The sequence below is a fragment of the Alligator mississippiensis genome, chromosome 5 (assembly GCF_030867095.1).
Source record: "Alligator mississippiensis isolate rAllMis1 chromosome 5, rAllMis1, whole genome shotgun sequence".
Lineage (NCBI taxonomy): Eukaryota > Metazoa > Chordata > Crocodylia > Alligatoridae > Alligator > Alligator mississippiensis.
Genome location: NC_081828.1, coordinates 91,546,869 through 91,560,549, shown reverse-complemented (window position 1 = coordinate 91,560,549; position 13,681 = coordinate 91,546,869). Strand labels below are relative to the sequence as shown.

The 13,681-nt window shown below is 43.9% G+C and overlaps 1 protein-coding gene across 6 annotated transcripts in view; it reads right to left on the bottom strand.

The window, feature by feature from the left end:
- Positions 1 to 12,542, bottom strand: part of COBL (cordon-bleu WH2 repeat protein) — a 273,635-nt gene extending 261,093 nt beyond the window's left edge. For 3 of the 6 annotated variants that reach the window (XM_019483865.2, XM_059728586.1, XM_019483862.2), the window contains exon 1: positions 12,268 to 12,541. In XM_019483865.2, coding sequence (XP_019339410.2) covers positions 12,268 to 12,476 — 209 coding nt within the window. In that variant the 5' untranslated portion in view covers positions 12,477 to 12,541. Of the gene's footprint in view, positions 1 to 12,267 lie in introns of all 6 variants that reach the window. The other 3 variants (XM_019483864.2, XM_019483863.2, XM_019483861.2) reach the window with 2 other exon arrangements.
- Positions 12,543 to 13,681: the final 1,139 nt, after the last annotated feature.

The window sequence follows — 13,681 nt, the reverse complement described above, 5'->3', positions numbered from 1 at the left end:
TAGGCTGAAGCTATTTATTGACTTTGCAGACTCAGTTCACCATGATGGGACAACTGTGATGAACAGGAAAATGTATGTCTGGTTCCTAGTAAATATAGACTCTACCATGTAGTCCTTGCACTGTTTATCTACTTGGTGTTTTTGCTGCCTGTGCACTACACTCATCTCAATCCAAATGCACAACCAGAAAAGACAGCTAAAAGCAGAAATGAGAACAAAAATGAAATATGCATTTCTTAAAAGGTAGTTTTTAGTGGTTTTCACTTTTAAAGAAACGTCTCCTTTTATACTTATTAAGGTGGGGAAACAAGGGAAAGGAAGTACTTACTGTACCCCCAACCATAACCCCTCAAAAGACCCAAGAGACAATTTAAAATAATTTATATTTAATGCTTTAAGGGAAAAAAAAGGTACAAGAAATTGAGAAAACATTTAAAGAGGCCACATAATTGTATTTTCTACAACATACCATGAACAGATTGTAATAAGCTTCCAGTTCTGCTAAGAAATTAGGGTCAGCTCATCACACGTTTGTCCAACATACGGCCCGCGGGCCACCATGCTGCCCACCAAAGCATTTTCTTAGGCCCACGGTGCCGTGACAGGAAACGAAAGTAAACATGGTTTACTTTCGTTCCCACCCCTTGTCCCTCCCCTAGCCCCTCAGCAGCTTCCTATTGGCTGCTGAAGGGCTGGGGAAGGGGCAAGGTTCCCTCATGTACCACGTCAGCTTGACGTTGCCAACACAGTGTGTGTGGGAAGAGGAGTAGCCATGTGCCGCTCAGGACAGGATGAGCCCAGCCAGAGCAGCAGGGGCTCAGCTGCACTTTCCCCCTACCTGTGCTGTTCAGTCCTGAGCGGCACACGGCTCCGCTGCCACCTCTGATGGCTGGTGCTGACCCAGGTGGGTCTGTCCCATCCGGAGCAGCATGCAGCTGAGGCCGGATTCCCACGTGCTGCTGGGGACAGGAGGAGGCCGGCCAGGTCAGCACCGTCCAGCAGAGGCGGCGGTAGAGCCATGTGCCACTCAGGACTGACTGGCGCAGGTAGGGCAAAAATGCAGCTGAGCCCCAGCCGGGCTCGTCTCGTCCTGAGCAGCACACTGCTCTGCCGCTGCTTCTGCTGACCGGTGCAGACACGGCCAGGCTCCTCCCATCCCCAGCAGCTTGTGGGAAGCTGGCTTCAGCTGCATGCTGCTCTAGATGGAACGGACCCAGCCAGGTCAGTACCGGCCAGGAAAAGTGGCATGCAGCTGAAGCTGCCTTCCCACATGTTGCTGGGGATGGGAGGAGCCCGGCCAGGTCTGCACCGGCCAGCAGAAGCGGCAGTGGAGCCGTGTGCCGCTTGGGACGGGACAGGACGAGCCCGGCCGGAGTGGCAGGGGCTCAGCTGCATTTTTCCACTGCCTGCACCAGTGGGAAGCCAGCTTCAGCTGCATGCTGCTTTTCCTGGACAGTGCTGACCTGGCTGGGCCCGACCCATTGGGGGCAGCATGCAGTTGAAGCTGGCTTCCCACGTGCTGCTGGGAACACCTGGCTGGGTCAGCACTGGCCAGCAGAAGCGGCGGTAGAGCCTCCTGCCTTTTGGGACCAGCTGGTGCAGGTAGGGGGAAAGCACAGCAGCACATGGGGAAGCCACCGCTTGATAGGGGACAGGATGGGCTGGCCTGGCTGTACCAGGGAGGGAACACTGTAGCTGAGCTCCCTGCAGCTGTGCTGTATGCTTGTTTAAGACTGAACAATATGCTCAAGAATAGAGCATGAATGATCCGGGCTCCAACGTAAATTTGGAGCAGGTAAAAATCTTTGTAAAAATACTGTCCAGTGTTTGGATTGTGTTTGCTTCTGTTTCTCTTTGTGGGGGACTGGGGGTTCAACTTGTTATTACTTGTTAAAGATGTGTTACTAACAAGTTATTAATTCAATAAAAGTAAATCTTCTTGAAGATTATTCTCAAAAATGCCCATATTTTGTTGCTTTGATTAGTTTCCACTCTAGCTGATATCTTTTCCACATTTGATCTGTCAACTTGCATTATGCTTCTTTCATTCATTGAGAAGCGAGTAGAAGCGAAAGTGTTTATTTTAGTCAAGTGTTTGGTATTATTTCATTGTTGCTTTTATATTGTTTTTATTTTGGATTTTAAACCACATTTCCAGACCCATTTCATTGTCACTTCCTGCAACTTCATTAGTGTCAAAGGTCACGTGACAGCAGTTCCTGATGTGATACCGCTTCCTGTGAGGTCTTTGAATATGGCTCACCAGCCCACTGGGTGATAAAAAGTTCATGATCCGGCCCCACATTAAAAAAGGTTGGACACCCCGGTCTAACAGAAACTCTACAGTGAATTGAGAGGTCCTAACAGAAAGCTATATAACAAAAATTATTTTATTTTGTTCTGCTATTAACATCAGTGGGTTAATTTAATAAAGCAGTGCTCAAGACTTAGACAGTCAATCTCACCAAGCAGGAATGAATGCTGTGTACCCAAAGCCCCAATAGACCACTTTGGAAGCCTGAAGTCTCCTCCCTTCATTCACTTGATCTTTGTAAGGTGCCCTTTGTAACCTGTTTAACCCTCTCAAGGTTCTAACTTTTGGGCTTAAATTCACAGGAACATTACAATACAGGGTGATTCAATCAACAGGTATTTACAGATAAGGCATAGCACAGAATACACAGCTAAAGAAATCCAATATTGCTGATGTGAAATCTTAAGTGTTTTTTTAGCTGTCCTAAAACTTCTAGATAAAGGATTCCATATCTGACCGATTAAGTACTAACACATTGGTTCTTATGGCTGAACTTTACAATATGGTCATACTTAGGAAACTGACAACATAAAAATGACTTTGCGTCTTACCTCTACTTTATTGAGTAAAACAAGATACTACTGCTATTAGTACAATGGCAGTCATACAGGTTAGAAAGGTCAGGATGCCTTACTTTCTGTCTGTGCACAGCTAGGAATTTTCTGGTAAGATTTTTTTGGTTGAAATTAAATATTTTCAGGGAAATGCACCGATTTCAGTGGAAGTTTCCTCAGGACCTGAGTAAAAATTATGAAAAGGGAAAGACAAGAGGCCTCACCTTAATAATTAATTATCTAAGGTTAGGGCAATGATTTTGGATGTGAAACACTTTGGTTTAAGTACCAATTCCAGCTGATTCAGATCAGGAACTTGAACTTGGGTCTCCCATATCCCAGGCAAGTGTCCCAGCTACCACAGCATTAGTGAGGATCTCTCTTAAGTGGTCCTGATGGAGCAGTTCTACTTTGTACAGCTAATTCCAAACTTCTGCCATAACCTGAACAGTCCTGGAACTGTTCAAACCATGACACTGATTCTTGACACTGCTTGAACAATCTCAGAGAGTCCCAGTACTGTTCATGAATCAATGCCAGTGCCTCCCTGTCCCCTGCTCCCACCCCAACCCCACCTTTTCACCAGCTGCCAGCTGCTCATTTATAGCCTGCCCCCTTCCCCAGCAGGGAAAAGCACAAGCCGTTAATCATCAGGCTCCCTTAGGGATGAGGGGGAGAGAAGGACACAAGGAGCCTCTATCATGCACCTGCTGAGGAGTTCACCTCTGAGGTGACTGTGTAGCTCTCTAGCCAAGGGACTGGAACACCTGCAGTCCCCTTCTTACTGCATTTTTTATGGTGCTTGAAAGTATTAATGCTCAGTTTGAACATCTGTCAATCTGAGAGAGAATAAGCAACCAGTGAGAGAAAAAGCAACTATCCCTATGTTATGTGTTTCAGACACTTTTCTAACTGAACATATGATGCTTCACAAACATACTGATCTATAAAGCTCATTAAATAGTACCACATTAGTAGCAGTGAAAAACATTATTTTTGGTGCAGAAGTACTAGAAGTGGATATCAGATGCTGTGTCTCATAGTTATCTTGGCACTCCCCTGCCATGCAATCTTTCTGACTCATTTTTTGGCATGTGCTAAATCTCTGGCTCATTTCTGATGTTGTACAGGATCATCTGTTTAGTGATAGGCAGTCTAGCATATGGATCACCTACCTCCCAGCTCTGGAATCATATTTTACATTAAGAATATTAAGATGTTAGTCATTAAAAGGTTAAAGTGAGAATACTTGTAATTTGCTGTAGGGCTATGCATACTGAAAGACAAGAGAGGACATTTGATAATAGTTGGAATTTCCATTATCTGGAGATCAAACTATTCCAAAGAGTTCTCATTTTCCCCCAGAAACTCTGGTTTTAAAATGTGTTTCAAATTCCACACTTCTTGGGCACTTGGCCTCACTGACTGAGACAGTAAATACGACTCCAGAGCCCTCTGCCATAGGACATTAAAACCATGAGGAATGCAGGTTTCCACATAAATCAAAATGAAAAACTACCAAAGAAAACTGTGTTGTGAAAGATGGAAGGTGCCACACCAGGAAAAAGTTTGTTGGAGGTAACCAAGAAAGCGATTCAAAAATCTATTACAGGAAAAGGTCTATTAGGGCACTGAATTAGGATTCAGGAAAACTGAGTTGCATTCCTGGATTTACCACAGACTTCCTGTGTGGTTTCGGGACAAGTCACATAATCTATTTGATCTCTACCTGTAAAAGTGGCTTGTTAATATTTCCATACCACACAGAGGAGGCAATCATTAAAGTCTGTGATGTACTCAGATACTACAATGACAAAGACACAATACATACCTAGATAAAGATCTTCTACAAATGCCAGAAATGTCAGGAAGATTGGGTACAAGCACTCAAGATATAGGAGTGATAAATGTGGTCTTTGCCACTCAACTCCAGAGGAAGCACTATACATCTCTAAAAAAAAAAGGAAAGCTATTAAAAAAGGCCCCAAATCTAAATGCTGCCATTTTCCAGATGAAGAAAAAAAATTATTCTGATTTCAAACTCAATATTTCCATATTTTTGCCTTAATAGTACATGCTGTGTAAATTCATATCCCACTGTAACACTTTAGATCACAAATATTTTAATGTGCTATTTCCAAGCTGCTGGACTGTGTAATTTGTTTAGATAGCCTAGGGGGAATAACAAGTAAAATTTATCCTAGGAGACGGCAGCATAGGTACTCTCTGTACAAATAAGTACTTTCATGAAAACAAGCCCACAACAAGTAGCTCTAAATATATAGGAATGAAAGCCAAACAGAAAGAAAAAGATATAGACAACAAACAAGGATGTAGTAGGACAGGGTAGGAGAAGGCAGGCTAAGGTCAATTATGGCTCACAGAGAGCAGGGGAGGTCCTGAAGAATGAGAGGAAAGATATTCAAAGGGAGGCAGAAGGATGAGAGAGAGGGGTAAAAGAGAGAATAGGGAAAAAATCATAGCTATAATTGAACTATAGGACTGGAAGACACCTCCAAAAGTCTAACTGGCTGCTCTTTAAGAGCATAAGATGGAAAATGAGAAAAGGAACAAGTAGGAAATGGTGGACTTGAAGCTTAAAAAGGCAGCTGGGGAAATAAAAGAAAGGAACAGACTGTACTGTACTATGACTGATGATGTTGTTGTGTATCTTATTGTTACAGTGACCTTTAAACAATTCTGAAGCATCAGTCATACTGAATTAAAACAGATTTGCCTGTATTGGTAAGTCAATATTTGTATTAATACAATGGTGTAAAATAAATACGTAAAAAGAAACAAGATACTATTTTGACTGCAAGCAGACAGGCACAATATTTTTCCCCACTTACATGAATTTTATACTGAAGTAGCCCCGCTGTAATCCAAATTCTTGTGAGACAAGAAACGGGCCTAAAGTACGTCAGAAAATTTGCTGCTAAAGAAATTCTACTATTCCATTTCTATGCACAAACCCCACTACATTTCATGAAGATTGTGAATGTGCATATCTAGGAAGTGGATTCAAGTGCATTTTGCTATTTGCAGTGAGAGAGACTGTGCCAAAATATGTAGTCATATTAGACCTTCTAGAGGCAGGTTCATTTAACATATTTATCATTCTATTTATTTGCATTTCTATTTGTACTCTGAATTCATCCTCTCTGCCCATCAAGCATGCTACTTGTTCAACAAAAGTTTTAATCTATAATTATACTGAAGGTGAAGTGGAGGCAATGCCAAGATTTCCAGTTGATCTAGTTTTTGATTTTAAGATACACACTTCAGGGCTTTCATGTATCCCATATCTTGGGATACCTGAGTGTTATGCGTCAGAACTCTACTGGGGTGGGGGCGTGGTTGCTGATGTAGTACTACAGAGTAGCATTCTGTATGTGGTAGATGTTCTTGACCATTTAAAAGAATCATTTAAGGAAACATGATAGATGGGTGATAGATAGATAAATGCATAATACAATGTTTTAAATAAGACACATGTGCAATTGCACAAAGCCTACTGCAGACTAAAAGTGTACAATGTAAAATTATACTAGAAGTCAAAACAAAATACAGACACTTGACCTGTTCTGTACTTAAAGGACCTGTGTGTAACTGTTACTAACATTATATGATCTTTATAACACTATGATAGAACTTATAAGGCATGTCCCCATGAGTATGCACATGAAGGGACGCATGTTTCTGACAGGACAAACAGCAGTGGCACATATTTGTGTCATTGCTATTTGTCCCCGGGCACACCCCTGCCTGCACGCTCCAATGTATGGCAAAGTGACCTGAGTGGGGAGGGGAGGCTGGGGCAACCTGGGCTTACCTGGAGTTCAGGGCTGCTGGGGCAGCCGTGGTGCTGAGCCAGCTGCTGGGAGCCTGGCTAGCAGCCAGAGCATGGCTCTGGCCAGCCAGGCTTCAGTTTTTGGCGGCACACACTGCTGCCGCATGCACCGCGCTGCTTTTTTTAGTGGCAATATTTTGTTTTATATCAGATCTCCTAGTGACAAAAAAACCCAGCCACACTGCAAGCGTAGCAAATGGGTGTGTGTGCACTACTTGCCATTTACAGCGCCTCAAACTGGTTTGAAGCGCCGCAAAATCTGCATGTACGCTCACGAGGACGCATCCATAAAGTCCTTCCACTTTTGTACTTAAGCAACTCCCAAGTGCGTGTGATTCTGTGCATGCACACACACACAGACACACACAGACATAAAATGACAAAATACCCGTGAAAGACAGAGAAGTGTTTTCTCCATTTTTCACCTTAAAAACAGAAGCACAGAAAATTAAGACCCTAATTCAAGAAGGTACTTAAACACATGGTTTCCTGAATACCAGTGCCTTTTTTGAATCAGGATCTCAGAGTTCATTCAAGATCACAAAGCAAGTCTACAGTGGCTCAAAAATGGAAAGTGTTGAGCACCCCCATACAGTTAAAAAAGAATGAGCCCTTAGAAGTCATAATGAATGTAAATTTCTATGCGACCTCTATGCCAATGCTTCCACGTATGACATAGTGTGGATTTTCTTGCAGCGTTCCCTCTAAGCTGTGTTGTGATGTGCACAGCCGTGCAGGTGTGCTCATACTGCACTGCCAGGCACGCCTGCATGGCCATGCACACCATGCAGCTTAGAGGGAACGCTGTTTTCTTGACCACCCAAAACTCCCATTGATTTCATTGATAAGATGTTTGAAAAGCACAGCAGAGAAACCCTTCCCTTGGTCCTACTGAAATAATGATATGCAGGACGAGGCTCCAGACTGCTGTCAGTGTTTTAAACCATTTTATTTTTTGCTTCTAATAGCTGCTATGAAGTAGCAGAGAAAAATAAATTCTGTTTTTCTAGTGACCACTACTTCTCTCTGGGTGCATCTACAGTTGCAATTACCCCAACTGAATAAACTCCAAAGCAGTTCATGCTGAAGTTAGCTGCTCCTGGATGCAGAGTTTACACGTGCGCCCAGGATTACAGCAATTCGAGCCAGGGTGGAGCAGCCCTGGGCTAGCAGGGAGCCCTGGGGGGGCCACCCTGGTCTCCAGGTGGCAGCATCTGTAGTGGAGAGGTTGGCTGAGGCACAAGGGTGCTACAGTGTAGGGCTAGCTGGCAGGCAGCCCCTGCACTATAGGATCCTCCTGCCCCAGCCAGCCCCAGTCACCATCTCCATGTGAATTTTGGCGCACTAAATGACTCCACCATAGGACAGTACTTGTCTCAGTCAGTACTATCCCACAGAGGAGTTATTTAATTGTCTGTGCTCTAATACAGGTGCATGTGTAGCCAGTGACAACTTTACTGTGAAGCTAATTAGTCAGTTTTTCAGTAAAGTACAAATGTAGATGCACCCCTTGTTAAGGTAAAATGAAGCAAATCTGTGCCCAGAATGACAGAATTTGCCCTAAAATTGTCCAGCTTGCACTCATTACTATACTATCTGCATGCCAAATTTATATGTTCAAGGAACAGCAGAACTAAAAATTGGGCTTGGGGTCTTGCACAAAACTATGGATTAGTTAAGCAACCCCTCCAAACACGGTCTCAAGTAGGCTATAAGATTTGTGCTGGCTCCCTGCACAAGAATGAATTTCACTCAGACCAGCACTACTACTTGGTTTCAGAATTGGCTCTAAAAAAGAATATTTAAATAATGTATTATTGTTTTACAAAACATCTGTCTCGTAACTAGCAATTATAATATTCTTAAATTCGAAATTCTAAAGGTGTTCTTCAAAACAAATGAACAAAAACTTGGTAAAACACTGTAATCTTAGACTTTGTCATTTAAACCACAAAACACTATTTTCCTAACTGTACATTTTCCAACAAGGAATGCTATTAAATTTATCTGGAGGAAAAAATATAAGGCAAAGCTGTTCTACTCAGGAACCAATGATACATTAAGTTTGCTCGCCAAGTTAACAAAAGAAGCCAATACCAGCGCTATTAATGATTTACATAGAGACAAAACACACTACCTAATTTTGGTTAAAAACTGCAAGGTCAGGTCATTTTAACCTCTTGCTTTTACAGCTGTAAACCAGCTCAGTCACTAGTTAAGTTAGACACCAGCTTAATGGGTTTTTTTCATCCACGTACTTTGTGACAGACCTTTTACGAACAAAATAGGTGCCCTCAAGAACTCATGGGGTTTTTTTTTCATATCTACCTAAACGTTTCATAAATACAAACCGGGTTCATAACCTGTATTACTAGCAAATCAGTCTTAAGAGTCTCTCAGTATTTCTCTTGCCCTGACTAATTTCCTGTTTAATTGGTATGGTAAAAACAAGTAAAGAACTAAATTTCCACCAGTATTGGTTATCAACATTAGAAATTCATTACTGTTCCAGCAAATTCTGATGGATAGAAGGCATGTATGTGCATTGTCACCTAAAGTTCAAATGAAAGTGACTTAGGACCACTACTGAGCTGACTTCTGATGCAGTTCACCAGTGATCCCAAATCCATGGATCACAGTAAAAATCCTTCAATCCTGCCTGCAGACACAAGACATTAACGGGATAATACAGAGGTTAACAGGCAGAGCAAAACCCTAATATATTGTCTGGAGCACATTATTGTCTGCAGCACAATATTTGGTTTGTATTGTTGCCCATGAATCCATGTAGGTTTAGGACCACTGAAAAAAATGGCTTGCCCTACTGACATCTGTGGGATTTATGCCACTAACTTCAGAAAGAGTATAGGATTAGACCCAGATACAATATATTCCAAACACAAGTTCTCTGCAGGCAAAATTCTGTGCAGTCAAACTACTATAAATCTGGAATATACCCACTGACGTTCATGGGGGCATTCTCTCACATACTTCAGACTGCAGGGGCTATTTACTTATACACAGAACTGGTCAGCGAACTTGGGCCTTTATTTAGAAATACTAGGCTTATGAGACTTCAGTGTATCAGCTGGCATTCTGTTAGCTGCAGTGTTTGAAATGGGCACATCATGGGCACTTGCAAATCCAATCTGTGTTTTGATGCACAGCAATCCAAGTGTACCCTGTCTTTAAAAGCCACACTTAGAGACAATCCTTACTCATCAAAACACATATGCAAGTTTACATCCTAGCTCCCTTCCTCACTACTTTTAAAAACAATTTTTGTTTACATATCAAATCCCTAGAAATGATGGGATTGCACATAACCCATGGCTTAAAAAATCCAGTGAGATTCTGTCAGATATTTGAAGAAGTTATTGTTAAAAAGAAAATCCTTAAATGCAACTAAGCTTTCTAACAACAATAACAACAAACTAGTAAGTGAACATTATACAGGCATTGATGTACTTTATAGACTAACTGAATCAGAGACGCATCAGCTTTTGTGAGCACGAGCTGACTTCAATTTACAGCAGGCTGCCTGTATACATACAGCAGTGTAAATAACTCTGATGCCACTTTTCCTTCATCCATTACTTCCTGCACAAACCTGAAAACTAAGCATCTAACTCCAAGGACTGGCAACAGCAAACAAATAAGCAAGCTAAAGAAACAAACCTTTAAAACCACAACAACAAAAATATTACCCCCATTCAATACTGTGCTTTACTGTAATCAAATAGAGAGAAATCAGAGAGCTGTTTTTCTTTTTCAGTTTTAGGATGCATGTACTAGTATTACTCCTCTTTTATTTCATTATTTTTTATGTTGAAGTAAAAGTATAATGGGCAAACATACTCCTTAGCTGTGGAAAATATTGTGAAGTAGAGCAGTGAATTGTGAGGAGACTGTAGCTTTGAAATGTTTGCCTAGATTTTCCTCCAGTAAAGAGACTGCCCACAACTTCAGGTAGAGGGCATTGTTTGTAGTTCTTGAACTAGCACTGTCACTACTTTTACATCTTGTATTGATTCATTCTCTTTAAACATTGCAGGTCTGTATTACACAGCTTATATGAGAGTTAACTGCATCACTTAGGGCCGGGGGAAGGACGTAGCTCAAAGAAGGGGACTGCAGTAAAAGCACATGTACAGTGAGACGCAACAACAAGAAAGGGTTTTGGTGCTCCTAAAGCAGGGGAAGGCAATTATTTCGGGCAGAGGGTCACATATTGAGTTTTGGCAAGCCATCTAGGGCCACATTACAGGCAGCCAGGGGCAGATATATATTAATTTTCTAAATTTTTAGGGGCCCCACAGGCTGGATAGAATGGCCTGGTGGGCCACATCCGGCCCCCGGGGCCGCATTTTGCCCACCCGTCCTAAAGGATCTCCAGAAGCCCATCTAGAAAAAGAAGTCTGCAGCCTTAAAGAGCTGCTCCCTCAGCAGCTGGAATCAAGATTTTTCCCATCTGTGCCAGAATACAGACCTTTCTGCCTCCTCTTCCCAAAGGCTTTTCAGTACCCCTGCATTGTCCTCGTGAATCCAGAACTTCAGTACAGCTTCCCCTGGAAACACTTCCCCACTCAAGCCCAGCACCTCCTCCATTCTGCCACGCTCCCCGAGAGCACATCCTTTCTAACCCTTCCATGTGTCACTGTCCTTCCCACTGCAAGGGCAGGTTGGAAGAGGAGGCAACCGGGATGGGGGCAAAACCTATGTGCAGATGCTATCCAAGGCTCTCCACATTGTTAATGTTTTCTTGGGACAATCCTCCAGCCCTGGTACAGGGTGGTGCAGGGGACCCTCACGCTCCCACATTTGGTGGGGAGGGAGAGGGGTTCATCTCTAGACAGAGATTTATTCGATACATGTAGATCTACAGCTCTGTCTATATGTGTGTCTACACACCAGTGGAATCAAAACGTGTGGCAGAGGTGATATCTTTTATTAGACCAATTAGACACTTGCAAAAAATAAAAGTCTGTATTTGCAAGCTTTAAAAGATATTGCCTCTGCCACAAGTTTTGATTGCTTTTGCCTCTAGACCAATGCAGCTACAACCTGGATACCCTCTACAGTCTACACAACAAAGAATTTCAAATGAGACAAAACAGCTTAAAATTCACCGGTGTAAGCACACGAGAGGCAAGGATTTCTCTGAGTGATCTCTTTTATGTCCTGTTGCTGGGATAGGGCTAGCCGAGGAAGACCCTTTCCCTCAGGTCTCAGCAGCATGGACAAACCTACCCGTACACACACACACACACACACAGAGCTACTGAATGTGAAACACTTGATTTCTCCCTGACACGACCTCTGCCCACTTGCCTCCTCTCTCGCCCTGGGTTACTTACCCCAGGCTCTTCTGCCCTGACATTAACTCCTCTGTAACTTCACTTCAGCCGGTCACCTTTTCACCCTAAAATCTGGACATGAGCACACCCCTCCCGCCCCGGCCAAACCGGCGCTGGTGACAGGTGGGAGCCCGCAGGCCGGCTCCCGAGCAAGCACTGGGCGGCGGGGCTGGCACGAGATGGGCTTACCCGGCAGGCGGGCCGGCGGGCCCCGGGCTCTCCATGGCGCTGCGGCCGCCGCGCTCAGCCCGGGCCGGCCATGCGGCGGGAGCGCCCTCAGCGCGCCGCGTCCCCCGAGAGCGCCCGGCAGCCACCGCCACCGTCACGCCCGCCGGGCAGCCGGGCCAGGGGGAGGCGCTGGGCGGAGGCGGCGGCGGCCCCGGGGGAGGCGCCTCCATGTGACCGCGCGGGACTCCTGCAAACAGGGCGGCTGGGCCAGGCCGGGGCAGCGCCGGCCACCGACCTGCGCCGCGGGCTCGCCCCGGCTGACCCCACGCCAGGGGGTCACACGAGAGCGTGCACACAGGCACACTCACTCACACCCGCACGTGCACAGTCACGCACGCACTCTGAGACAGTCACACTCACTCACGCCTACACACACGCACTCCTAGACACACGCCCACATGCATGCACGCACGCAGTCCTGGACACACACACCCCCCTACACACACACATGCACTACTAGACATATGCACACATGCACGCACACATGCACTCCTAGACACAAACACATGCACGCACTCCTAGACACACGCACACATGCATGCACACACGCACTCCTGGACACGCACACACGCACTACTAGACATATGCACACATGCATGCAGACATGCACTCCTGGACAGACACACACATGCACTCCTAGACACACACAGTCACACACAAGAAACGCAAAACTCTAGCACTGTTGGTTCAGAGATGATCCCTTTTATTAAATCAGCTGAGTTGTTAGTCGGTTCTGAGAAAGAAGGTTCTTAGTTGGTCTAATAAAGGATCATCTCTGAACCAACAGTGCTAGAGTTTTGCATTTCTTTTTGTCTCAGATCAACACGGCTACCAAATACATTCCTGTAGTCACATACCCACGTTTACAGTCACGCACACACACACACGCTCTCCTAGACACAGTCACATGCAGTCACATAGTTACACTCTCATAGACACACTAATATAGTCATACACATTTGCAGTCAAAGTCAGACACACACTGTCATAGACACACACTGCCACGCACACGTTTACAGTCAGACACTCAAACGTACACAGTCACACACATTCAGTTACACAGTCTCACACTCAAATCACGCTCACACACTATTCTTTTAATAAATTGCATATTACTATGCTATAGTATTAACATACAGCATATTTCTCTGCATAACATGTATTACACATGCCCTATATTATGCATCCTATTTACATCCTTTTACATATTTGTGTGTGCACAGACACAAAATTGGTTTAATGGATTTGTGGATAAAATGTATATATTAAGTTTATATGGAATTTTTTTTAAAACTCAGGCAGAAGTGTTTTGTTTACATAAATCATGAATAGTACTGGCATTAGCTGCCATTGTTAAATATGTGAGCAAACTTAA